The sequence below is a fragment of the Euleptes europaea genome, chromosome 15 (genome assembly GCF_029931775.1).
Source record: "Euleptes europaea isolate rEulEur1 chromosome 15, rEulEur1.hap1, whole genome shotgun sequence".
In the NCBI taxonomy this organism is placed as follows: Eukaryota; Metazoa; Chordata; class Lepidosauria; order Squamata; family Sphaerodactylidae; genus Euleptes; species Euleptes europaea.
This window is the reverse complement of record NC_079326.1, coordinates 4914448-4939282: the sequence shown is the minus strand read 5'-3', so window position 1 is coordinate 4939282 and position 24835 is coordinate 4914448. Positions and strand designations below refer to the sequence as shown.

General features: G+C 44.0%; 2 protein-coding genes across 2 annotated transcripts in view; one reads left to right on the top strand and one right to left on the bottom strand.

Annotated features, from left to right (window-relative positions):
• Positions 1-20525, bottom strand: part of PECR (peroxisomal trans-2-enoyl-CoA reductase) — a 41382-nt gene extending 20857 nt beyond the window's left edge. The window contains exons 1-3 of the mRNA XM_056861624.1: positions 19871-20525; positions 6785-7078; positions 3906-4039 (exon numbers count right to left, since the gene is read on the bottom strand). Of these exons, the coding sequence (XP_056717602.1) occupies positions 3906-4039; positions 6785-7078; positions 19871-20525 (1083 nt within the window). The remainder of the gene's footprint in view (positions 1-3905; positions 4040-6784; positions 7079-19870) is intronic.
• Positions 20526-21691: 1166 nt separating this feature from the next.
• TMEM169 (transmembrane protein 169) lies at positions 21692-24399 on the top strand. Its single transcript, XM_056861666.1, has 2 exons — positions 21692-22070; positions 23764-24399. Exons 1-2 carry the CDS (start codon positions 21776-21778, stop codon positions 24375-24377), a joined length of 909 nt encoding a protein of 302 aa, XP_056717644.1. The 5' UTR covers positions 21692-21775; the 3' UTR covers positions 24378-24399.
• The last annotated feature ends 436 nt before the right edge of the window (positions 24400-24835 follow it).

The window sequence follows — 24835 nt, the reverse complement described above, 5'->3', positions numbered from 1 at the left end:
TTTATGTCATGATGCCCCCCTCTCCACATATTCTAGAAAGGGCAGCCATCTATTTAAAAAGTTTGTAGAATAAGATAAATTATTCGCTACTTTGAGTTGTGAAGATATCTTATTTGAAATTAAAAGGTTCCACACCTTCTCATACCATTGCCCAGTAGAAGGCATCTTTGCTTTTTTCCAGTACAAGGCAATCAGAAATTTTGCTGCCAGTAGAAGTATTGAAATCAGTTTCCGTTTTTGGGTAGAGTTGTTGAAAATCAAATTTTTCTTGTAGGACAATTAAAGCATCATGAGGGACTTTGTATTGCACAATTAATTCTATCTCTCGCAAGATCTTGTCCCAAAATAAACTTTTGGGCATGTCCACCAGCAGTGCAGAAAATTAGCTGGGTGGCCACAACCTTTCCAGCACAGACCTGAGTGCCCTGGTATGATATTATGAGGGCAAGAGGGAGTGAGATACCACTGGCTCATGATTTTATAAGCTAGTTCTTTATTGTTGGTAGAAACTGATTTAAGAGGATACATCTTCCAAACAGATGTCCAGTCATCCTCAGAGATATTAGAATTGATTTCTCTCTGCCACTTCTTAGTATATGAAGGAATCAAAGGAGAGTTATCTTTAAATGTTTTGTATAAAATTGAAATAATACCTTTACAATAAGTCTATTCAGTATCAGTGTCTCAAATTTTGTCAATGGTCTTGTAATACTTTGTTGGATAGCTGGTGTTTGAAATAAATTCAATAATTGCAAATATTAAAACCAATGAATTTTACTTTCACCCATGATGTCTCGTAGTGATGACCTAGTTTTTAAATGTACCTTTTCCAGACAAGTCTTTTAATCTACAGAAGTTCCTTTTTTTCCAAATGTTATAGAGGCCTATGTTCTGTCCAGGTGGGAAAAAGGGTTGCCCAGTTATTGTAGAATCCGGTGAAATCTCTGGAGCCAAGACTTTCCTTCTATTATCCCAAATTTGCAGTGTAGTTGTAAGAAAGGGGTTCTGCTTTATTCCTTTTGGTCTTGCTGAGTCTTTTTGCCACACTTGCTGAGTCTTTTCACTCCACAGTCTTCATTATATCTGAAATATTCTGTAATTTCTGAACTAACATCTTGAACCACCTTTTCATTCAATAAAAGCAAATTATTCATCTTCCAATTGGGTCCTTTTCCATCTTTTTCTTTCCCTGACATCAGACAGGATACCCATGCATGGTCCAACCATGCTTTTACACCAATATCAGCTTGTACCATTTGAGAGGCTGAACAGAAAGATGCAAGAATCAAGTCTATTATAGTGTGGATATTGTGTACAGGGTAGTAAAATGTATAGTCTCTTTCCATACCATGGAGTTTTCTCCAGACATCCAAAAGACCAAAGTCTCTTAAGATCTTGGATAGAGCAGTTTCATGATCTCCTCCTTGAGTACATCTCAGCTTAGATTTAGATCTGTCCAAGCTAACACTGGAAACATAATTAAAGTCACCACCTACAATTACCTCCCCATTTTTAAAGGAGTCAAGTTTAGATAGTATGGTGGTAATAAAATCTATGTTTTGAGTTTTACCCAGCAGACCACCACTGCTAACAACCCTCATGTTTCCCAGCAGACCTTCATTTCTAACAACTCACTAAGCAGCAAGCATGAAACCAAAGACTGACCACCAACAGCTGTTTAATAATCCAAGGAAGCTCATCCAGCCTCCACAAACTATGAAATCTAGACAAAGCTCTCTGCAGAAAAAAAGGGAAGTGAGGTCATCTCCACACAGATGCAATAGCTACATACTCCCCTTTCTCAGGAAATGATAAAGGCTAATCAGACTAGCATCAGCAGACAAAGTATTCGATGTAGAAAAGCCAAGAGCAAGAAAGGCTATAAAGCAACATCACAGTCTTCTTAACAAAGGAAACTGGCAGGCTGGGTAATGTCTGGGAGTCCTCTGCCAACAAGCAGAATTATTTATGGCATACTAGTGGGAAAGTTTGGTTATAAGGAGGCCCCTGAGGCTTGATAATTCGAGTTCAATAAGTTATTCCCTAGACACCCTACATGAATCTGCTGTTGCAGATCACTTGGGCAGACAAGAGAATGCAGAAGAGTTCTAGAGGTCCAGCTCTCAGCTATACATAAAGAGAATAGCCTTTGATAAAGCAGTAGTTTAGGCAGCAGAGTTGAAAGCGGTGTGAGAGTTGTTTCTGATCAAACAAGTCTGGCAATTTTTGAAGCACTAGTTATTTATTGAGTAAAATGTTAAGCCACCTTTCCAGGAACCTGCCCAAGGCACCTTACACTAATATTTTTTTTAAAAAAACTAAAATATATTCATTTAAATCCAGCATAAAACACACATCACAAAAACAGGCCACCTGACAGCTTAAGACAATAGTTTCTGATCCAGACCAAAGAAGAGCTTTTTCCTTAGCTCGTATGAATGCCTTTCCATCGAAGGTCCTACTAGGTAGATTTAGTCACATTCCGTATCAGGAGAGACTCTGCCCCTGTGGTTCAGGATCTCCAGATTCGCTTATGCATATTATATTGGAATGTCGCCTGGGTGAGGGCCCTCGTAATGACTGTCTATTAGATCTGCTTGATACAGAAATAGTCAATAATAAAAGTCGAATGTTATTTGCTCTATTGTCTGATACTAAGCCTGAAACAACTGCTTCGGTTGCAAAAATTTTGGTAACGTTATTGAGACAGGGATCCATGAAGCCCATCTAATATTTTAAGTTGCTGTTGTGACTGCGGTTTATCTAGTGTGAATGGTCAATGATTATGACTATTATTGTTTATTGTGTTATATCACAGTCTCGCTGGATGGGCAGATTATTTTAACCTTTTGCTTAATTTCAATAATATGGTATATTTTATATATTTCATATTTATTTGTATTTTATATATTCTGTATATTTCTGAGCCTGATAGGGGCCCTGGTTTGTTCATCTTGGGTTGGTATGATTTGATTTTGATCGTGAGAATTTGTACGAGATGTCTTTTAAACTATGCCTATTAAAGGTTAATGAATGAATAAACAATAGTTTCTAGACTGCTGAATTTGCTGGCAGCTAGATTCCCAAACCAGGTATGTTAAATATTACCCATGTTAAAAATAAACATTTCTCAGTGCCTCTAGAATGTAAACAACAAGGACAGATTTCTCATGGGTCATTTCAGAATGGGCAAACCAGTCTGTAATGAAGAACTGCCTCACAAGCCCTGCTCTCTATGACCCATCTTCAGAAGTGAAGTGGGTAGCAACCAGAGACAGGGCTTTTTCAGTAGTGGCATCTCGTTTGTGGAATGCCCTTCCCCTTGAGGTTCACCTGGCACCTATATTGCTTTCCTTAGGGGCCAACCCAAAACATTTTTGTTCACCCAGGCTTTTAATTAAACATTTGATATTTTAACACTATTTTAGCCTGGAAACTGTTATTTTATTGGGGTTTGTTTTATGATCTATGTTTTTATGCTCGGCTGGGGCTTTTTTAGTGCTTGATTTTAATTAATATTGTTTAAAGTTTTCTTTTTATTTATTATTTTTATTATGTTAGCTGCATTCAGCAGGTTTCTGGAGAGGTGGCATAAAATAAATAATACATTATGATGGACCTGCATAGGTTTATACACAATTATGCAAAATGCAAAGATAATGTTTCCCAAGAGTTTGTAAATCATGCAGTTACACCTCTGCTGAAACAACCAGAATAGTGAGACATCTTGCAAGGATGAAATGTGTCAATGTTTTGTTTTAATCTTTCTAGCACAATTTTTGGTGATACTCTATTCCAATGATGTTATAAATATATCTATCTACTCCATCTTAGGTAAGTATTTTCTAGCAAGTCATTATACTGGGCATCCACTCTACACAGTAGGACAGGAGTATTTTGTTTACCTCCTCCTCTTTGCGAATGTTGCACTGCATTGGGGTCACTCTGGCAGAATCTGTGGATGGGTTTTCGGCAGCTAGCACTTTCGCTGCAGCTGTCAATCTATCAAGTTTGCGAGAGGCAATGACTACATTGCAACCTGTCAAAACAAAGATGCATTTTAGATTATTAAGTAATGATAATGACTACATTCGACTTTTGATATGATCAGAGGTCTCTTGGTGTCAGCACTTGCCCTATCGAGAACCACTAACCACAGCAGGAGACGAAGTTGTCCGAAGAAGTTGGTTTAATGGTAGCATAGGTAAGCAGAGCATAGAGAACCCAAGACAGCAATGGAGGAAACTGGCATGCACTTGATAATATAAAGCACTGCAAAGAGCACTCAGCAGAACAGTCTCATGAGATTATTTCGAACACATTACAAACAGTACAGAGGCGCCGCTGCTCCCACGGACATCTGCAGGCTTCAAAGAGACCAGAAATGCAAAACAATCCTTGAGGGAGAGACGGTGAGAAAACGGAACCAACTGAAACACAGGCCTGACACTTGGTCAACAAGTGGCAGTGTATACTGAGGCATTGGTACTTTATTCCTTTTAGCAGTTCTGGAAATCTATAAATAAAATTTGCCTTATCTAAAAAAACATTCGTAGTTTAACACTTGGCTGGCAAATTACACATTGTGCAGTCAACAAAATGGGACATTCAATAAAGAATGCATTAGGATTGTAGAAGTCTGGATCCAACCAGAAAGAACTGAAGCATAGCATAAGTATTAACATGACACATTAAGTGGTGCAAAAATTACATAATAGGACCCTACTTCTCAAGTCAATGGTGGAATTCAGTCAAAGATGAATCTGATACTGTGATAACAGTAACAGACACACTAGATCGGTGTGAAATATAGCATCAAATCACAGCATCAAACACCTAATTTCTCAATCGTCTCTGTCTTCAAGGACTAGGCAATCTGTTAAAACCCTATATAAATTCCAATGGTACCATTATTTCGCTAAAATATGTGTACTTGGTCTACTGAGAAATGCCCATAAGCAGCTAAAATAATAATTTAAAATTCATACTAGGAAATTCAACCAAAAACTGCACAGCAGAAACAACACATCACCCATCAGTTCTGTTTGCCATCTGTTTGCACATGTAGTGTGTATTAATCAAAGTATTTACAGTATACAGCAATAAGAGATAAATATGCCACCTACACTTGGTTTAAGACTTCACGTGTATTTCACTCCAAAGGGCATACAGAATTTTCAGCAAAGCACAAGCTAGTACTTTACCATCTGCTAATATTAATTTACAAGAAACAAGGACTCTAGCACCCTGGTGTGACCAACGAACACTGATGAACTTAATATACCCATCTCAGAATCAAGCTGCCAAATGCTTTAATTTTGGTTCAGACTTTAATCATCTACTTGAGTATAGCTTTAAAGTATCAAAGTTCACGATCTGCTCTGCTGGAACGGTTATATATCAACAATTAATAAGAGACACTAATCCTCTAACAGAGTAACCAGAAAGTCTGTGTAAACAAAACGAAAATGCATAAGGATGAGTTTACTGGGACGTGTTAGATTCAGTAGAGCTGCAGAATACTGCTTTGTTGCATGAGGGTGCATACAAAGCAAGGGGCAGATTAAGATAAACGGAGTTACATGGCATTGCTCTCACATATATGGTACCAATGAAAGCACCAGTGCAAAAGAACATTTGTGTGCATGTGGCTCTGGTGTTGTACGACCCAGAGAATCAGACAACAGAAAGAAATGCAGATTCTGGAAGCAGGGTGACCAAGTAAGCAGTCACTACATTAACAAGAATAAAATAAAATGAAGAAACAAAAGTTCAGGTACCTGCCACTATAGTAGGTCTCATGCTCGTGAACCAAAATCCAGTCAAAGAAATGTAAAACTCATAGCTTAGAGATCAGAACTTTATATGCACCAGGGCAACTCTGGCCCTATTTAAAAAACCAGGGAACCAAACAAATGTCATAGAAAACAACGAGCCCTTGCTTCAGTCAGGGGTAGTCTTGCTACGGAAGGGAGGGGAATCCTATTTACCCTTCAAAGTAGATTAAAAAAAAAAAAAGATTCTTTAGCTCTAAAGTTGGAAAGAACCCCCTTTGTTCAATGAAAAATGGTTTTAAACAATGGTCATTTAACAACCGGACACTGCAGTGAGGGTAAGCAAGCATACTTGCAATAATTTCTGTTTTCCTTTTTTGAAGCAAATGTTTTGGGAATCTGAAACAGGAGAACAGCTTCAGAATTTATTCACCCTTCCAATACCAGCAAGTACATACCATCTTCGGGGTGACCACAGAGAAGTTTACTTAATAGACAAGCACCAAATGCGCGCAATGTTGACCAATTAGGACATACTTTACCAGAGCTTCCAAAAGAGTATTTTGGCTAAGCTGCTGCTACGTGGCAAACAATAACGAAAGGATTAAAGCTGTGACAAGAAGTAAATAGATTTGACTATGGACATGAGAGTAATAAAAAGACAATCTAAAACGCAGCAAATGGGAGATGTGAGCCAGTTTCCTTGCATTGTTTTAAGGGTGGGGAAGCCTTCCGCGCCCTCACCCCCGCCTTTCCCACACTTCGCTTGCACCTCCTCCACCCAGCTCGCAACGCTTCTCCCAGCTTCTCGTCAACCACCAAACCAGCGCAGCCGTTGAGCCTCGGGCCAATCCTGAGGGCCCGATTCCCGCCCGAACGCTGGGCTTTTCAAAGCGGCGCTCGTCCCAACGGCTGCCCGCTTCACACTCGCCGCCCCGCTCTTCCCCTCACTCGCCACGGCCCCGCCTCGCCTCCCGCCGCCCCTCTCGCTTCGCCTCTCCTCTCCTCACCGAGCTGCAGGAGGTCGGCGGCGATGGCCAGGCCGATGCCCGAGCCCCCGCCGGTGACGATGGCCACGCGGCTGCGGAAGAGGCCGGCCGCCAGGACCCGGCTGCCCGCAGCGCCGCGCCACGACAGCGGCGACGACGACGAGGCCGCCGCCATCGCGCTCCCTCCGCTCCCAGCGTCGAGGCCCCGCCCGCCCAGAGCACGGAGGCCCGCCCACTTCCCCCCACTGAGGAGGCGGGCGGGAAGGCGGGCGGAGGCGACCCTCCCCCCCAGGCCCCGCCCCGCACACGCTACAGCTGGACGGAGCGACCCCGCCCCATTCACGTTGCAACCCAATGGAAAGCTGCTCTCCCCCACCTATTCAGGGCATCGGGGCGGCGGCGAATCTGTTCTCCGTCCCTTGCAACACACAAGGTCGGCCTGCAGCATCCTTTCCTCCTCCCCCGTTGCCTTTCGAAGAACTGAGGGTGGAATTCACCCGCCTCCCCACCCCCACCCCCATTCATCCTTCCTACACGGCCCGTCCCACAAGGGAACGAATAAAGGCCTCCTTCGCTCGTATCCTCCCCAAGCGGGCGGGATTGGGTCATCAGTCTCTCCTGCCCAGCGGGCAAACGGAGAAGGGGCCACGAGCCTTAGCGCCCGCCAGCCCCCCCCCCCCGACGAAGGGCCGCGGCCTCCAGGCCGCCCCTGCAACGGCGCTGTGCAGCAGCCAATGTGCAGGCTCGTGAGAGTGGCCCCGCCCCTCCTCCTCCGGAGGCGCCTCTGCGCCCTTCCCCATCTCCGCAGGTGAGTCGCTCGGGGGCGGTGGTCTCGGGGGCTCCGCTGGGGTCGGGGGCGGTGGAAGAAGCCGCGGCGCCTCCTGCCCCCGCCCTCCGTCGCCGGCAGAGAAACCGCGCGCGGCCGCCCTCGGGGCCCCGAGATGCGGGCCGGTCCCCGCCCCCGCTGCAGGCAAGCCTCGGGCATTTGGCAGCCACGGGTAAGCGGGATGGTCCCGTTTCCCCCCCATTAGGGGAAGCAGGCAACCCACCACTTCTCTTCCTTTTTAACATTAAAGCAGATGTCAACCAGATGTTGGCGTGTGCCCCCTTTGTAAAAGAGGTTGCAGCTTGCAAATGTAAACGAGGAGGGCTAGTTCCCTGCCGCTGTAAGTGATCCTCTTTGTTGAGAGACATGCAGCGCTATCCTTAGGAGAGTTGCATCCTTCTAGGTGGGCTTAAGTAGAACGCTGTTTAGGATGACACCGTTAATTTTTCTTGTGAAATAATTCCTTTCCCTGAGTGTTTAAAGGACTGATGGCCAAAGAAAGAAGAATGTATGGGGTCACATGCAATTGGAATTATTAAGGAGATGTCCCAGTTACTGGCATATTTGGCATCTATGAAGATTTCTTGCTTAACATGAACTTGCTAGCTTGACTTGAGGAATTCTCTGCAGCTGAGAGAAGAAAAGTATTGGCCACCTTGCAAGCAGTCTTCGCAAGGCATCTTGTATGCAGGGAATGTTGCTTACATGTTTTAAAAAGCTTTGTGGGGTTGTTGTTTTAATCTTGTACCCTAGAAGGAAAATTCCACTTTTGGGGCGGGCGGGGGGGGGGGGGAATACAGGGAATTATGCATGGCAGCAAATGGTCTTTGAATATCAAAGCCATTCCTCATGTGCTTGGACTGTGAGACTTCTTTAAATCTATTGGTATCAATTAAGGAAATCAGATTACCAGGCACTGAGCTAGGTCTCAGTTTAGGAATAGGAACAAAAATTACTCTTGTCACACCATACAAGCTAAAAGATTAATTGTGGCACTAGCTGTCATGAACTAGGATTTATTTCATCAGATCATCCAGCTCATGAAACTTTATGCTATAATAATTCGGTTAGTGCCCCAACACTTTTATTTTTCTGCGACATACTGACTTTGCAATAGAAAACTTACAACAAAACAGCAGTGTCCTTCCAGGCTTTAACTGTGAACCCTTTATTCTACCTGAGATCCCTGGAACAGTTTTTCCTTTAATGACCCAGTCACATGTGCAGCAGCTGATTGCATGGTTCCCAAGCATGGATTCAGCACCCTATCAGGAAGAAGCATGCTAATTCTGTGGGAAAGTCTCATGGGATCAACTGCTGCATGGGTCATTGATGTGATGGCAGCCAAAAGCAAAGCACTGTGTAAGCAAACCGCATGTTTGCGTCCTGTATGAGCACACTTAACGCATGAATTGGTCCATTCATATATGAAGTTATCCCACTGGCTGCACGCCCTCTGGCTCAGCCTGCACCTGCTGGAGAACCAGGTGGCCAATGCTGACACAGTAGAATGGACTATACCACTTCCAGACTGCAGGTGGGGGTCCCAGGTGCTCCACAGGGAGAAAAAAGCACCCTTTCTGCAAATAGAAAATTAGCACTATGTGGTAAAAAGTTCATTTGTAGCTCTTTGCCAAGTGTGCTGGTTTTCTGTTTGCAGAGATTTTGGGAATATTTAAAGATACAATCACCCATTTACAAACTGAATACATACTGTGCATTTGATGGCCTGAACACATTTTTGCCTCATTCTGTTGCATGTATAGACCAAGTAACCAATTGCTGGTGTGCTAACTCTGCACACAAATGGGCTGTGTCATATTGCAAGCTCATTTATATGCTATGGAGTCATCCATGGAACGATATCATGGGCAAGCATGGCACCAGCATGGGGTTTGTTTCACTCCAAATGTGACCTCAGCTGTTTGGGAACTGTTCTCGAAAAAGAGACTCATTTGTGGCTTGTGGTTAATAAATCAAGGTGATTTGTACCTGCTAAAATATTCATTCCTCTTACAGTGACAATTAAAAAAAAGAATTGGGTGTGGTTTTCTTCAAAGCAACACGGCATTTTATCTCATTAGCTGAAAATCTCAGGAAGTGAGACAAGTAAACTTGCAACTTCCCTTTCTTTTTTATCTCCCCACCACCACCAAATCTACGTCTAGTGTCATTTTCCTCTCATTGTAGTGGTCAGGTGCTTATCTGTTTTGTTGGAAGATAATTATTTTTTAATGCAGGGAAATTCTTTTATATGTATTCCACCCTAAAATCTGCACAGTGATTTCAGAGGTTACCATGCACTTTTCAGATAGATGGTCATATGAGTTGTCCCTAACCACCCAATTTTATGCACGTTCTATCAGAAATAAATCTCACTGAACATAGCATGACTTACTTCTCAGTAAATTGTGCTGGTGTGTATGTAAGGTGCCTTCAAGTCGCAGCCGACTTATGGCAACCCCTTTGGGGGGTTTTTATGGCAAGAGACTAACTGAGGTGGTTTGCCAGTGCTTTCCTCTGCACAGCAACCCTGGTATTCCTTGATGGTCTCCCACCCAAATACTAACCTGTCTAGCTTCTGAGATCTGACGAGATCAAGCTAGCCTGGGCCATCCAGGTCAGGGCAAATTGTGCTGTTACTCAAACTTAAATCAGTGAGACTGAGCAGCAAAAGTATATGGTCTGGATTTTTGTTTAATCGCATATTGTTTAATCACATTGCCTAAAGCATCACTGTAAAGGGAACTCTGTTGAGTTAACCACCAGTCTGCACTGTCCACGAGAGCTGTAATATCAAACACTTCTTAAAACAGCAGTTTCATATTATGTTTCCCTTTACTATTGTTTCAGGCCTCTTGTAAAGACAGGCAACACACAACTAGGATTGATTCTCACTTATTCTTGATGATGCTTTCATCTATATATTTTAATGGCAGTTGTATTCTGTAAAACTAGAATAGGGATGGAACATCTGATCTACTCAAAAGACTGACAGTTAATTTTATTAAACAAATCTGGGCCTCGCATGGCAGCCATTATACCCAATGGGGGATCCTCCCATCACAGCCATTATAGCCATGGGGGATCCTCCCATCACAGCCGTTATAGCCAATGGTACCTCCCTCCATGGCAGCCATTATAGGCAACCCGGCTTGCTCACTTGAAATGGGGGGAGGGATGAGGTGTACTCTTATGCTGATTAGGAAGAAACACTTAGCAAGTGATCCATCATCTCAGGTACCAAAAGGGAAGCCAAGGAGTTGACTGTCAGTCTGAGAGTAGTGATAGCAAACTTTATTTATTTAGTTGCTGTTGGCCGTTTAGATCTTTGCTTTACAGAACTGGGGACCAAAAAAGAAGCCATGAGACCTGTTGGGGACTGACTGTTTACTGTGGCATGGAATTTTGTAGGGGCCAATCACCTTTTCCAGAATTACATACCTACCACTTTGTCACATGCGTCTGATGCCAGTGAAAGCTTAAACTGCAGTAGTCCAGTTAGACTCACAGGTGCCAAAACATATGTTGTCTTTTTGCTGTCCTGCCTATACATCACATTTTCATCCCACCCTTTCTCCAAAGAGCTCGGGGCAGCGTAAATGGTTCTCCCTTCCCGTGCAGCTGTAGTGTTGCCAGGTTGCAACCTAGAGATTCCACCTTTACCCTTAACCTGCTGCTTAACTGGGATTTGAGGTAGCTGTGTTTTTTCCACCCTGCTCCCTCCCCATCCTGTGGGGAGGGGACAAACAGGACTGGGACAGCCATAAGGCTAAGTCAAATTAAAAGGTACATTTGAAACCCTATATTGTTACTTTTCCAAAACTGGCCTCAAGTTCTGTATAAGCAGAAATTCACATAGATACCTACACCCTTCCTCTGAAAGAAAAGAGAAGGCTTCTTGCTCCTGTTTTACAGTTGACTCACTGGGAATGTGTATAACCACCAATCAAGTGTTCATTGGAAGAGGCCATGTGTTTCATGTCTGCTTAAAATCTGGACAGTTTTGTGTTTAGCTGCTAAACCACAGCTGTGCATGAGGTTTGGCTTGTGCAGAGGTTGGTGCTGCATGGGACTTGACATGCAGCATTTTAGGTGTCTCGTTTAAAAACCACATCGAAGGTAGCACAGGTGAGGTCTAACTCACCAGAAAACCACGAGAAAGACCATCGTAATATTTGTGCAAGTCAGTTGCGTGCCTGTGCAACTCAGACTTGAGGCTAGTGCTGAAGGCACTTCAGGGCTGGCAACCTCTTCCCAACCCCAGTGGGTTCCTACAACTGCACTAGCACGTAATTCTACAGAACAGGAATTTTAATGTAGAAACATATCCAGGGGGTGCGGGATAGTAACGGGGATTTGTAAGTCCCTGGCAAGGCCTTTTAGTGCTTGCCAGTCAAGTAATAAGAATTCACTGGTTCCAGGCCTTTCTTCCCAGGGCTCGCTTGACACCTTCCAACCACAAAGTCTCTACCTGGCACTTCAGTCCTGCAGCAAGAATCTCCGTTCTCTGCTCCAGCCTTTAGTTCCTGTTTTCCAGCTTTCCACCAGCCTGTTTCTCCTCCTTGGCCTGTTCCTGACTAGGCCCACCAACCCTCTCTCCCCTCTGGAAAAAAGGAAGGCCAGCCTCTCCAGAGCCAGGCTGCTGGGAGATGTAGTCTCCCTGAAATTCCATTACACAATGTTTCTCCTTTCCTGCACCCAACAACCATCATACTGTAATACTTGCCAATTTCTTCTGTAGTGCTTTAGGATTTGCCTGTCAATTTTGGCTGACCTACATATCACAGATGGTCTATATAACGGTTCTTTGATCCCTGAAGAAACACTAATTTGGGTTTTGAAAAAATCAGTTCTTTATCTTTCAGAGGGCCAGTCCTGCAGGGTGAGCCCACACACTCCCTTAGCTTGAATACAAATGCTGCTAAGATGTCTTTCTAGATATGAAAAATTCATTTTTGAAGCACTTTTAGTGTCCCCCTCACTTAGCAAAAGATTTGTCCGCTTTAAAGGGGGGGGCAGCCCCTTTAAGGAAGAGATTCGTTAGTTTTGCATTTCCTTGCTATCAATCTGTATTAATTCTGCACAACTGTTTTTGCTGCTTTATTGTTATGGGCCAGATCACACATGTATTCATCACTTCTTCAGGGTCTAATGTCATATTACTCAAGCTTTGGTTTGTCCAAGTCCACCTTGAGAACTTTCAATCAAACGTGTTGCGTGTTCCCTGCTAGGTGTGTGGGGGTTGATTTGGATCAAGAGTATAGCACTTGGGGAGAGCATGCTTAAGCCTTCCCCTGCCCCTTTTCCTGACCTGAAACAGTTCAGGGGGTCTATTTGTTCCATTGGGAAGCCAACGTGTACCCTGGCAGTATACAAGGAGTCCCCAGTGGGGCAAACAACACCTCCTGAGGCCATTTCATGTTGGGTAAGGGGAGGGGGAGAGTAGAATTAAGCATGCTCTCCTCAAATACTGTGGTCCTGAAGGAATAGAGGGGATGTTTAAAGTTCTGCATTTAGGTAGGAAAAATCAAGTGCATAATTATAGAATGGGGGAGACATGTCTCAGCAGTAGTGTGTGCGAAAAGGATCTTGGGGTCTTAGACCAAACACTGAACATGAGTTAACAGTGTGATGTGGTAGCTAAAAAGGCAAATGCGATCTTGGGCTGTATTAACAGAAGTATAGTGTCCAGATCACGCGACGTGATGGTATCACTTTGCTCTGGTTAGACCTCACCTAGAGATGAGGACAGTGGGGTCCCTCAGGGATCTGTGTTGGGACAGTGCTTTTCAACCTGTTCATCAGTGATCTGGAGCTGGAGGTAAATAGCTAGATGGCCAAGTTTGCAGATGATACCAAATTATTTAGGGTGGTTAAAACAAAAACGGATTGTGAAGGGCTCCAAAAGGATCTCTCCAAACTGGAGGAGTTGGAAATATTGTCGAAGGCTTTCACGGTCAGAGTTCATTGGGTTTTGAAAAAACCATAACCTACAAACGGTGTTTAAACCCACCAAGAAAATACAACAGATGCTACGATCAGCAAAATTCAAAGGAGACCCCCTCACCTCTGCAGGAGTATATCGTATACCTTGCAGCTGTGGACAAGTTTACATCGGGACCACACAACGCAGCATACAAACAAGGATAAAAGAACATGAAAGATACTGCAGACTTGGCCAACCTGAGAAATCAGCAGTGGCTGAACATGGGCTGACACAAACAGGACACAGGGTTATTCCAAGACACTGAGTTTAAGAATGAATAAGGCTTGGCTTCCTGTCCTGAAAACCTCAGACTAACAAAGACTACAGTCCACAATAGCCATGCAGATTAGTTTTGGATTTCACACATTAACAGATCACTTCAGGATACAATGGTTCCATATTAACATACCACACCCTCATTAGCACATCATCTTGATACTTACAGGACAATGATTAGCACATTACCTTTGATACTTTTTGCAGGACAATGATTCAGCTCAAACCCAACCCCTTTCTGACTATATACTACTCTTCCTACACACTTGACACTGAGAGACACTGTCCTTCAGTGTTACTCCTCTGAAGATGCCTGCCACAGCTGCTGGCGAAACGTCAGGAAAGAAAATACCAAGACCACGGTCACGCAGCCCGGATAACCTACAAGAACCAATGGAGGAGTTGGCATTAAAATGACAAATGACATTCAGTGTGAGCAAGTGAGATTCAATGGCAAATGAGATTCAGTGTGAGCAAGTGTAAAGTGATGCAAATTGGGGCAAAAAATCCCAACTTCACATATACGCTGATGGGATCTGTGCTGGCAGTGACAGACCTAGAAAGGGATCTTGGGGTGAAAGAGGATAGCTCGATAGAGATGTCAACCCAGTGTGCAGCTGCTGTGAAAAAGGCAAATTCCATACTGGCCGTAATTAGACGAGGATTAGAAAATAAAACTGCTATCAAACTGCCCTTGTACAATTCTGTGGTGAGACCACACTTGGAATACTGTGTACAGTTCTGGTCACCACACCTAAAAAGGATATTGCAGAGCTTGAAAAGGTGCAGAAAAGAGCAACCCAAATGATCGGGGGCTAGAGCAATTGCCCTATGAGAAGCAGTTAAAACGCTTAGTGCTGTTTAGCTTAGAAAGAAGGTGGTTAAGGGGAGATATTTTAGAGGTCTATAAAATTATGCATGGAGAGAGTGGACAGGGAGCAGCTTTTCTCTCTCAATATCAGAATGCGGGGTCATCTGCTGACGCTGGAGGGGGAGAGATTCAAAACAGATAAAAGGAAGTATTTTTTCATACAACACATAGTTAAATTGTGGGACTCCCTGCCCCAGGATGTAGTGATGGCTGCCAACTTGGAAGGCTTTAAGAGGGGAATGGACATGTTCATGGCGGATAGGGCTCCTAGTCAAAATGAATACTAGTCATGATGCATACCTATTCTTTCCAGGATCAGGGGAGCATGCCTATTATCTTAGGTGCTGTGGAACACAGGCAGGATGGTGCTGCTGCAATCGTGTTGTTAGTGGCTTCCTAGAGGCACCTGGTTGGCCACTGAGTGAACAGACTGCTGGACCTGATGGGCCTTGGCCTGATCCAGCATGGCTTTTCTTATGTTCTTATCAAAAGTCCTTACAGCAGGGATATAAATTTCATTTACTAAAGCAACCTATTAAACTATCAAATTGAATTGTTTAAAGATTACCAAACTCACATTCTGTTTAGCACACATGTGTATATTAAATTATGTGTGTGTATTAAATTATGTGTGTGTATTAAATATAACACACACACATATGTATATGTGTATATATTCAATATATTTAATTCTCAAATCTCAGTGTAGCCAAATCTATGGATACTTAAATCCAAAGACTAGAGCCATACACAGACATGACAGATCTTTCCACAAAACAAAAAAGCCCCAAATTTGCAGAAAAATCTGAAATCTTTTTTTTTTTTAATTGGAATGGGTTTACAACCCTCCAAAATGATAGAGGCAGCTAGGCAAACACAACAATATTACTAGCTTTCAAGCCTTGGTTTCTGTCAGTAAAAGGCACGAGGGAGGGACAGGGCCCTTTTTAGTGTAGTTTTGGGTTTTGAGGGACAACTCACAGGGACCAGGCCCAGCAGCAACCACTAGGTTAAGTTGGGTAGGGGTGAAGGACTCCTGTGGCTTCTTGTTACCACAAGGAACTCTTCACATGTTCTGATAAATCAGCTACAACATAGGTAACATGTTTAGCTTGCTTAGTACACCTGTATTGCTTTACATTTGAATATCTGCTGTTGTTGCTGGTTGTTTTCCACTGTATTTTGTTTTGCCTTTTTCCACCCCCTTTTGAATCCAACCACCCTTTCCCTCCCCCCCTCTCTTTTACAGTAAACCTTTTATAAAATCTTTTTTTTTGTGGCTTCACCTAGTTCAATCTATTTCTCTGAGATATTTCTCTTAATCCCTCCCATACTAGACTGCACGGGTGCTACCAGGTTGGTTGAAAGTTATTTTGTTATTGCTCTAGTATTGTGCTGGAAGACTGCCTTCTCAGTGGGTCAGTCTCTAGACTGTGGTTCTCAGGAGGTTGTGAGTGGTGGCGGGTGGTTGCCAGGGTGCTTTCCAGGGAACCCTTGGTCTAAGGTTGTTTCCCAGCAAGGACAGGCACCATTTTCTCCTTCCCACTGTAATATTCCCTCAACTGCTTGTGGGTCCTCTGCTTGTTTTTACGTGTTATTAGCTCTACTAAGAAAAATTAACATGTTAATATGTTTTGTTGTCAGTATTTTCCACTGAAATCACTGAGACCCTAAAGCACCTAAAATTTTGCTTGTCCAAATCTAAACTGGAACTGTTGCTTGAGCTGTAAATGGTATTTTGCTGATCACAGAACAGGCATAAATTTGATGGAATGTGTACTTAGTAACACTCCCCTGTGGCAATGCTGTCAGGTTCTGACTAAAGTCATCTGAAGAAGGGCTCTTGGCAGGACCGAGGCCAGAGTCTGGCTTCAGGTCAAGTTCTGGTTCACATGCTACAAACTCTGTGTATAGTTTCTCATCCTGTTATTCACTCAGCCTGCAATCCCCAGCTGTTGTGTTGTCTACCTTGCCCTGGGAGCGTTATCTTGGACTTGTTTCACTTTGTTTTTCCTTTCTCTAGCTCAGGGATGGGGAACGTCCGGCCCAGAGGCCGTATGCGGCCCCCGAGGACATTTTCAGTGGCCCTCAGGAGCTCCAGGGCCCAGCCGCGGAGACGCAGCACAGTGCGGCCCTCCCCGAGGGTGTTCCTGGGGCCACGGCTTGCGGGGGCGCTGCGGTGCCCTTTGGACCTCCTCTCGTCAACTGTTGGTCGGCAAGAGGAGGGGGGAAGGGGAGGGACGCTTCCCCCAAGGCTTCCCTGTAAGGCTGCACACTGTAAGCCCCTCTTGAGGCCAGCGGCTCCCGGCGGTGGAACATGCACGCGGGAGCCGATAGGGCTTGGAGGGCCTTTTGTGAACTCAGGGTGGGGAGGTGGGAGGGCGTGGAGGCTGGGCCCTGTCACGAGGGGCTGCGTGTGCTGCCATGTGTGTGTGTGTGGGGGGGGAAGCGGGGAGCCTGGGGCCTGGTTGCTCAGGGCCGGCGGGTGTGTGTGTGTGTGTGGGGGAGGTTTTTCTCTTTTCTTCCTCTTTGTCAGAATCAGGCGTTTACCTGTAGCATCCCAAAAGCAAACACACTCAGGCAGGTGATCCTGAAGCAGTATACTTTATTAGGAGCCAAATGGTAAATATAAGAACTGACTGTATAGAAACAGATGAAGGCTGCTAATAACCACAATAGGGAAAGCTCTAGCTTAAAAGCACTTTAGCTACTAGAGGAAAACACAATGAGGTAAACCCGAGATAAGAATTCTCATGAAGCGTAGACCAAACAACTTGGCAGCTGCAGGAAGGGAAGTATACACAGTAGTTACAGGCATGTGAACGAAGGTCGCTTGACATGGAGCCAGGCTTGAACCAGCAAAGGCCTGATATTCTGCCCCCCTCGCTATCCGCAGCCGGCCGAGGCTTGTGGGGGTAGGCTTCGTGGAACTGACGAACTAATCGGGGAGCTGCTACATTGTGCTTGGCCACCCATTCGTCATGGCCTGGACCTAAATGTTTCCAACGCACTAGATAGTAGAGCGCCCCCCTCCGAATGCAAGAATTGAGAATCTTTGACACTTCAAAATGTTCTCTCCCATCCCACCAACACTGGGACCTCGGGAGGGGACTCGGGATGCCACTCAGGAGCGGGTACATGTTGTTTCAAAAGACTGACATGGAATACTGGATGGATTCCCTTGAGGGACTTAGGGAGACTGAGTTCCACCATGACGTCATTGATGAGCCGTGAAATTGGGAAAGGTCCCACGTATTTTTCACTGAGTTTTTTACAGGGGCGCAAGGAGCGCAAGTTCTTTGTGGATAGGTACTCCTGGTCTCCCACCTTCATGTCCCACCCTGGGGTGCGGTGTTTGTCTGCTTGTGCTTTGTATTTTCTTCTGGCCTGCTCTAAATTCTTTTGTAGCCAGGGCCAGGTACTTTGCATGACCCTAACCCAATCAGCCACTTTGGTGTCGTCCGCCTCCCCTGTCATATCCACATTACCAAAAGGCCCGAATTCTTTCCCATACACCACCTGGAATGGGCTGAAACCTGTGGACTGATGTGAGGCATTGTTGTAGGCATACTCTGCAAAAAGTAATAAATCTACCCAATCATCTTGATGGTAATTGACATAGCAACGCAAATAACACTCTAAAACGGAATTGACACATTCTGTTTGTCCGTCGGTTTGGGGGTGGTATGCACTTGACAATCCCTGTTCAACCCCCACCAACCTCAAAAAGGCCTTCCAAAACTTAGTCACAAATTGAACCCCGCGGTCGGAAATTATCTTACACGGGAACGAGTGATATTTGAAAACGTGACACAAACATCTTAGCCAACTTCTGGGCTGTAGGCAGTCCCGCGTAGGGGACTAAATGCACTTGTTTAGAGAAAAGATCCGTAACCACCCAAAGTACCGTCTTCCCCCAGCTAAGAGGGAGATTGGTGATAAAATCCATGGCAATGACTTCCCAGGGAGCCGAAGGTGTCTCTAACGGCTTTAATAGTCCAGGCGGCTTCCCCACCACCCTTTTGGCTGTAGCACATGTGGGACAGCTGCGAATGAAAGACTCCAAGTCCGTTCTCATCCCCGGCCATCAGAACTGTCTGCATACCAAATGCAGGGTTTTAATGAAGCCCAGCTACTTTGGACCCGTCGCCTCGATCCATCACCTCCCTCTGCAAGGCGGTTGGAACATACAGTTTGGTTTCCTTAAACCAAAACTCCCCCCACGGAATCAGTTTGTCAGGTAGTTCATTGGCAGCTCTTTCCGTTTGTCAGGCTTCAATTAAGGCTTTTTAAAAAGTGTCTGGTAGCCCCTCTAAGGGAGGAGACCCTTTGGTAGAATCTTCCCGGACTGGGGGAAGACCTTCTGGCGGCTCCTCCAGGGCGGGAGCCTTCTGTGCCTGGGATCGAGTCTGGACTGTCAAACTCGGCATCACCCCTCACTGTTCCGGGGTGAAGAGTGAGTCCGTAGGGCGCTCCACCTTGCTCTGATACTGGAGAAGCCAAGAAAGCGCATCCGCCAAGTGGTTTTGCTTCCCGGGACATGCTTTAACACAAATCGAAACTTGGAAAAGAACTCGGCCCAGCGCACCTGTTTTGCAGTGAGTTTGCGTGTACCCTTCAATGCTTCTAAATGCTTCTAAAGAAAGTAACCTAATTGACTCTACCATTCCTTATTAGTTTTAAAATTAAGGTGTGCCCATGGCCCCTTTTTTCCCCCCTTTGTTGGTCCTCCCCCCTTCCCCCCTTTCCCCCTCCCCACCCCCTTCCCTCAGAAGATGTTGAAAATACCAGGGGTTTTCACCCCTTCCCATCTTCTTTCTCAATGGAGATCTGCGTTCCTCCCTTATGCCCCCCCTTAACAACATTTTACCATTCTTGTTAAGCCCCGTGTAACTGCCTGTCAAAAGGTCAACAATTAGTTTCACTTAAACAGTTTAATATCTTCCTTATTCTTCTTCTTTATTCTTCTTCGGCTTACCTCTGTTTGCAGTCCATAGTTCCAATTTATTTATTTGGCTCTTTTTTCCAAACATACTTGTACTTCAAGGTGTTGTTTTGCCTTGTCTTGTCTCTTGGCTCTGCTTTGAGTCTGGCTGGGTCCTGGGTCCTCCTCCTCCTCCTCTTCTTCATCTTCTTCCTACTCACTCTGTAGTTCCATCGATTCCCTGGACTCCTGTTCCAAGTTGCCTGCATTTATGCCAAACTTCTCCAGCATTTTTAAAGCCTCTGTTGGGTTCTTTGCTCGGTGCAGGACTCCATCTTTATACACCAGAATCACTGCCGGATAGGCCCAGGACAGCATTATTCCATTATCAAACAGCTTTTGGGCATATGGTTTCATTACTGCTCTCAGCTGAAATGTCTCCATTGAAAAGTCCTGTCGAACTACAATTTTATTCTCTTTGAATTTCAGGTCTTTGATTTTTCTCAAGGCTTTATACACATACTGCTGCATTTTTCCCCTGGCAAAGGCAACTATTACTTCACGCGGGTTCACTCCCACTGGGGGGTGTGATCTCAATGCCCTGTGAATTCTTTCCAAATCATTAGGCTGAATTTGCACCCCCAGATCCTGGAGCCAAGTTACGAACGTTTGTTCCAATTCCTTTGCATTCACATTTTCAGTAAAGCCCTGAAAACGAAGATTTCTTCGTTTCTGTCTGTCGTTTAAAGCAGCCAGCCTACTTGTTAATTCCGCTATTTTCTTCTTGTTGGTCTTTGATCTTCTCTCATTCGCTTTGACTGTCTCTTTAAACTTTAGCAGTTCAGAGTTTGTTTTTTTAACTTCAACGTAAATCATTATAATCCTTTTTTAAGTTTTTCTCCAGGCCTGTAATAGCCAACATTATATCTTTAATGTCCTTTTTGGTGGCGATTTTTCTTACTCCTCCTCCCCCTCTTCTGCTGATAAGCCAGAAAAAAACCACTCACATTCCGAGCAACAGCTTACTCACCATAAATTTTCTTCCCAGTGATGTTGACCTTTTCTTACAACAATTAGTTGTCTTTCCAATCAAACTTTCACCATTTAAGGGCTATTTAATTGCTTTCTCCTCGGAGGGGGTAGAGAAGGGCTGCTGAAGTCCTTCCCGCAGTTCTCCGAGATAACAGTCAGAGAAAATTACTGGTGAGCCAGCGTGGTATAGTGGTTAAGAGTGGCAGACTTGAATCTGAAGAACTGGGTTTGATTCTCCACTCCTCCACATGAGCGGCAAACTCTAATCTGTTGAACCTGGTTTGATTCTCTGCTCCTCCACATGAAGCCTGCTGGGTGACCTTGGGCTAGTCACAGTTCTCTCACAACTCTCTTGGCCCCACCTACCTCAAGGTATCTGTTGTGGGGGGCGGGGGAAGGCGATTGTAAGCCGCTTTGAGACTCCATGTGGTAGGGAAAAGTGAGTTATAAAACCCAACTCTTCCTCTTCCTCCTCCTGTTCCTCCTGTATACAGGTAATGGAAGAGAAAAGCATAGCAACATACAGTATCATATGAAGAGTAGTCCTAAATTACTCAAATATGTGCACACAAAATAAGCATTATCCCTTAGTATTGTGTTTCTTTCTCCACACATAAAACAGTTTGTTTTTGCATATTACAGATAGGAAATTGAACCTGAGCAGCAGTACCATTTGACAAACTTATCATAAGGAGCAATGGTTTGTCTCCGGGGTCCAAATCCAACACTCAGTCTGCTATGTTACAATTTTAAAAATTCAATCTGTTTTAAACTCTTGGTAAAAAAATAATATAAGTATGCAAAATAAACAATGGTAATGTTGATTTTGGAGCTAGGAGACCAGACCTATGAGGTTGTCAAGTGCCATAAATTAAGTATTAGGTGGCAGAATACCATGGACTCTACTTCATTTTACTAAATGGAATGAGTATTTGCTCCAATTATTTTCTCTTCTTTTCTTTAGGAATGCAATGCGTTTGGTCAGTGCTATGGAATGGATGTTATTGTTAGCCCGAACAACCCTGCAAATCAGTGTTAATGGCTCATAAGTACAGACCAAGCTGATATTTTATTGAAAGAAAAGCCTTGCAGAGATGCCAAGAGAGAATACTAGTGGAACAGAAGAGCCTGTGTTAAGGGAGAACAAGGGCAGGACACAAAACTCTCAGTGCAACTCCTTACGCAGAGCTGTAGCCACTGCAGTGACCTTTGATGGAGAGGTGACTACAGACAGAAGGAAGAAGAGAAAGAAAGAACCCCGCCCAGAATCAATAATCGTGTATCGGTCAGGAAATGAAAACAAGGTGGAAGAAGAACAGGTGGATGAAGAGGGGGGTGAGAAAAGTTCAGAGGAAGGCTCCAAGTTCTTGGGACAGTCTATAGGAGATGGTAAATGCCTTGGAATAAGTGATTGGTGATTTATGGTGCATGTTTCACTTCCTCCTAGAAGCTAAGAAAGGGACTTGTATGACTTTGTTCATTCATTCTGGAAAGCATTTGTCAAATCATGAGCCTTATTATCCCCCCCCCTTTTCATGATAGCCTTTAGTGGGGGTGAGACAGATTCATGGAGGATAGGTATGGCTATTGAGTGTGTGTAAAGTGCCTTCAAGTTGCAGCCAACTTATGGCAACCCAGTAGGGTTTTCAAGGCAGGCGACTAGCAGAAGTGGTTTGCTGTTGCCTTCCTCTGCATAATGGCCCTGATATTCCTTGGTGGTCTCCCATCTAAGTACTAATCAGAAACAAAACTGCTTAGCTTCTGAGATATAATGAGATCAGGCTAGGTCAGGATCAATAGCTATTAGCTATGGTGAATTAAGGGAATCTCCATATACAGAAGCAGCAAACTTCTGAATACCAGTGCCAAGAAGCTGCATCAGAGGAAGGCCTCAGCCTCTATGCGCTGTTTGTTGACCCTCCAATGCAACTCATTGGCTACTGTGTCAAACAGGATGCTGGACTAGATGGACCACTGGTCTGATCCAACAGGGCTACTGTGTTCTTTTTGTCCAACATTTGCATGTCTGAAAAGTGTAATCCTTGGCCTCCAATCGTTTTTACAAATGTTGATGTAGGCAGTTGAGTAGATGGTAAATGTATGGTGATGCAAGTATTAATGCAAGTGTTGGTCCTGCAAGATGAGAAACCTGAAATAAATGGGGGGGGGGGATTTAGCATGTTCTTAGGCAAAGTTAAATACTTCGATTTCAGTTAGCTTGACGCACACAACTATACATAGGAGCAGGCTGTTTTCTTGGTTTGAATCTGCTGCATACTTACCTGAAAGTAAGCCCTGTTGGATTTAATGGGACTTGTATCTGTGTAAAGATGCATAGGCGTAGGAGGAATTAACGTCTTGAAAGTCATGCAACCAGCTTTTCAAACTAAATGTTCTTCATCAGGCATAAAAACAAAAAATACATGAAATAAATAAATTTGTGGAATGTACAAGTGATAGTTACTTGGTTGAGCCTGTACTTTTAGGAATAAAAAAGGAATTAACGCTACAGCATATTAAGTTAATAGCTAAGGTTTGCTGAGAGGATTTGCAGGTGTCCCTAAAATTAAAGATGACCAATGTTTAGCATATAAAGTGTCTTGCTGTATTGGACCAAAGAACCATCTGCATCTGTTTCCAACAGTTTAACTTTCCTGTTTTCCAATTGGGAAGACTACAAGTAGGACATGAAAGTAATGCCCCAGCCATTTTGATCATCTCTGCATTTGGTATTGAGAAGTACATGGACTGAATCAATTAATTTGATGCACTGTCTTTTAAAGCACTCTAAGGTAGTGGTGGCTATTGCTACATCTGGTGGGGGTGAGTTCAAAGTGTTAATTTTATGTGCAGTGTTATTTCCTTTTCTGTGCTCTGTACCACCTGCCAATCAGCTACATTAGATAGCCATGTAGTCATCCAGTTAAATTAGTTTTAGTAAAGCATACCTAACCTAAACAAATGCAGCCTCTAGTTCCCTTAACATGCATCTAGGACACTGTTTAAATGAAACTGATTGCACAAAAAATGATAGTCTGATTTGGATCTGTCTTGTTTTGATTTTATTTTTTTGTGCTCCTAGGTTCTTGGACTATGCCCTTAGATAGCAGATATGTTACATTAACTGGAACCATCACAAGAGGAAAGAAAAAAGGCCAGATGGTGGACATTCATGTTACACTAACTGATAAAGAGCTGCAGGAGCTGGCTAAGTCGAAAGAGCCTCCCAAAACTGAAATTCCTGAAGGAAAAAATATTTGTGGGCTGGCTAAGGGCCCCCATGTCCTTCTCTGGAGCCTTGCCTGCCTTCCTGTCATTTTCATTATGTCCTTTGTGGTTTCTTTTTACTATGGGACCATCACCTGGTACAATGTCTTCTTAGTGTACAATGAAGAGAGGACCTTCTGGCACAAGATCACCTTCTGTCCCTTTCTAATCATCTTCTACCCCATCATAATTATGGTCGTTTCTTGCTCCCTGGGCCTTTACACAGCGGTGACTCAGATCTCATGGGCCTTTGGGGATTGGTGGCATGCTGTGAGAGACATGGAAAAAGGGTTCTGTGGCTGGCTGTGTAGCAAGATGGGCTTAGAAGACTGTTCTCCATACAGCATTGTTGAGCTGTTAGATTCTGACAATGTCTCAGGTAGTCTATCCGCTAAAGGCTCAGTGCAAGAAGAGGTTTCAGCTGTCTGAGCCTTTGTTCCAAAGACTCTGGATTTTTCATGTTCACATGTATTACAAGTGTACCTAGAATGGCTAAAACAGGTGTGCACATATGCACAGTCTTGGTGAATAAAGCCCTGGAAGCTTATTCAAACAATCCTGCCAGAATGTGGAGGGGAAAGGGAATTTGAATGCTTATCCTATCAGAAACAACCTGTATTCAGAAAGCTAACACGTGCAAGAATTAGAATTCTGATCTAGTTATATTCATGATTTACTAGTCTTCAACATGCAAGGGAAGAAGAGTTGGTACAGAAGAATATTCAGATGTTTTGCCTACTTCTGTTCTAACGTGCTTGGGAGGACTGTGCCACAAGCTTTCTCTGAATGTTTGACATAGCTTAGGGCCAATTTATACCACTTTGGGCTGCAGGTGGGAGTGCCCCATATTTGAATATACTCCCACAAAATATCCTTCTGTATACACA

Excerpts from the sequence above, each read along its gene's own strand:
- TMEM169 (XM_056861666.1), top strand. The coding sequence starts at position 21,776 with ATGCCAAGAGAGAATACTAGTGGAACAGAAGAGCCTGTGTTAAGGGAG. Across the intron at positions 22,071-23,763 it reads GGGACAGTCTATAGGAGATG|GTTCTTGGACTATGCCCTTA; the intron begins GTAAATGCCTTG and ends TTGTGCTCCTAG.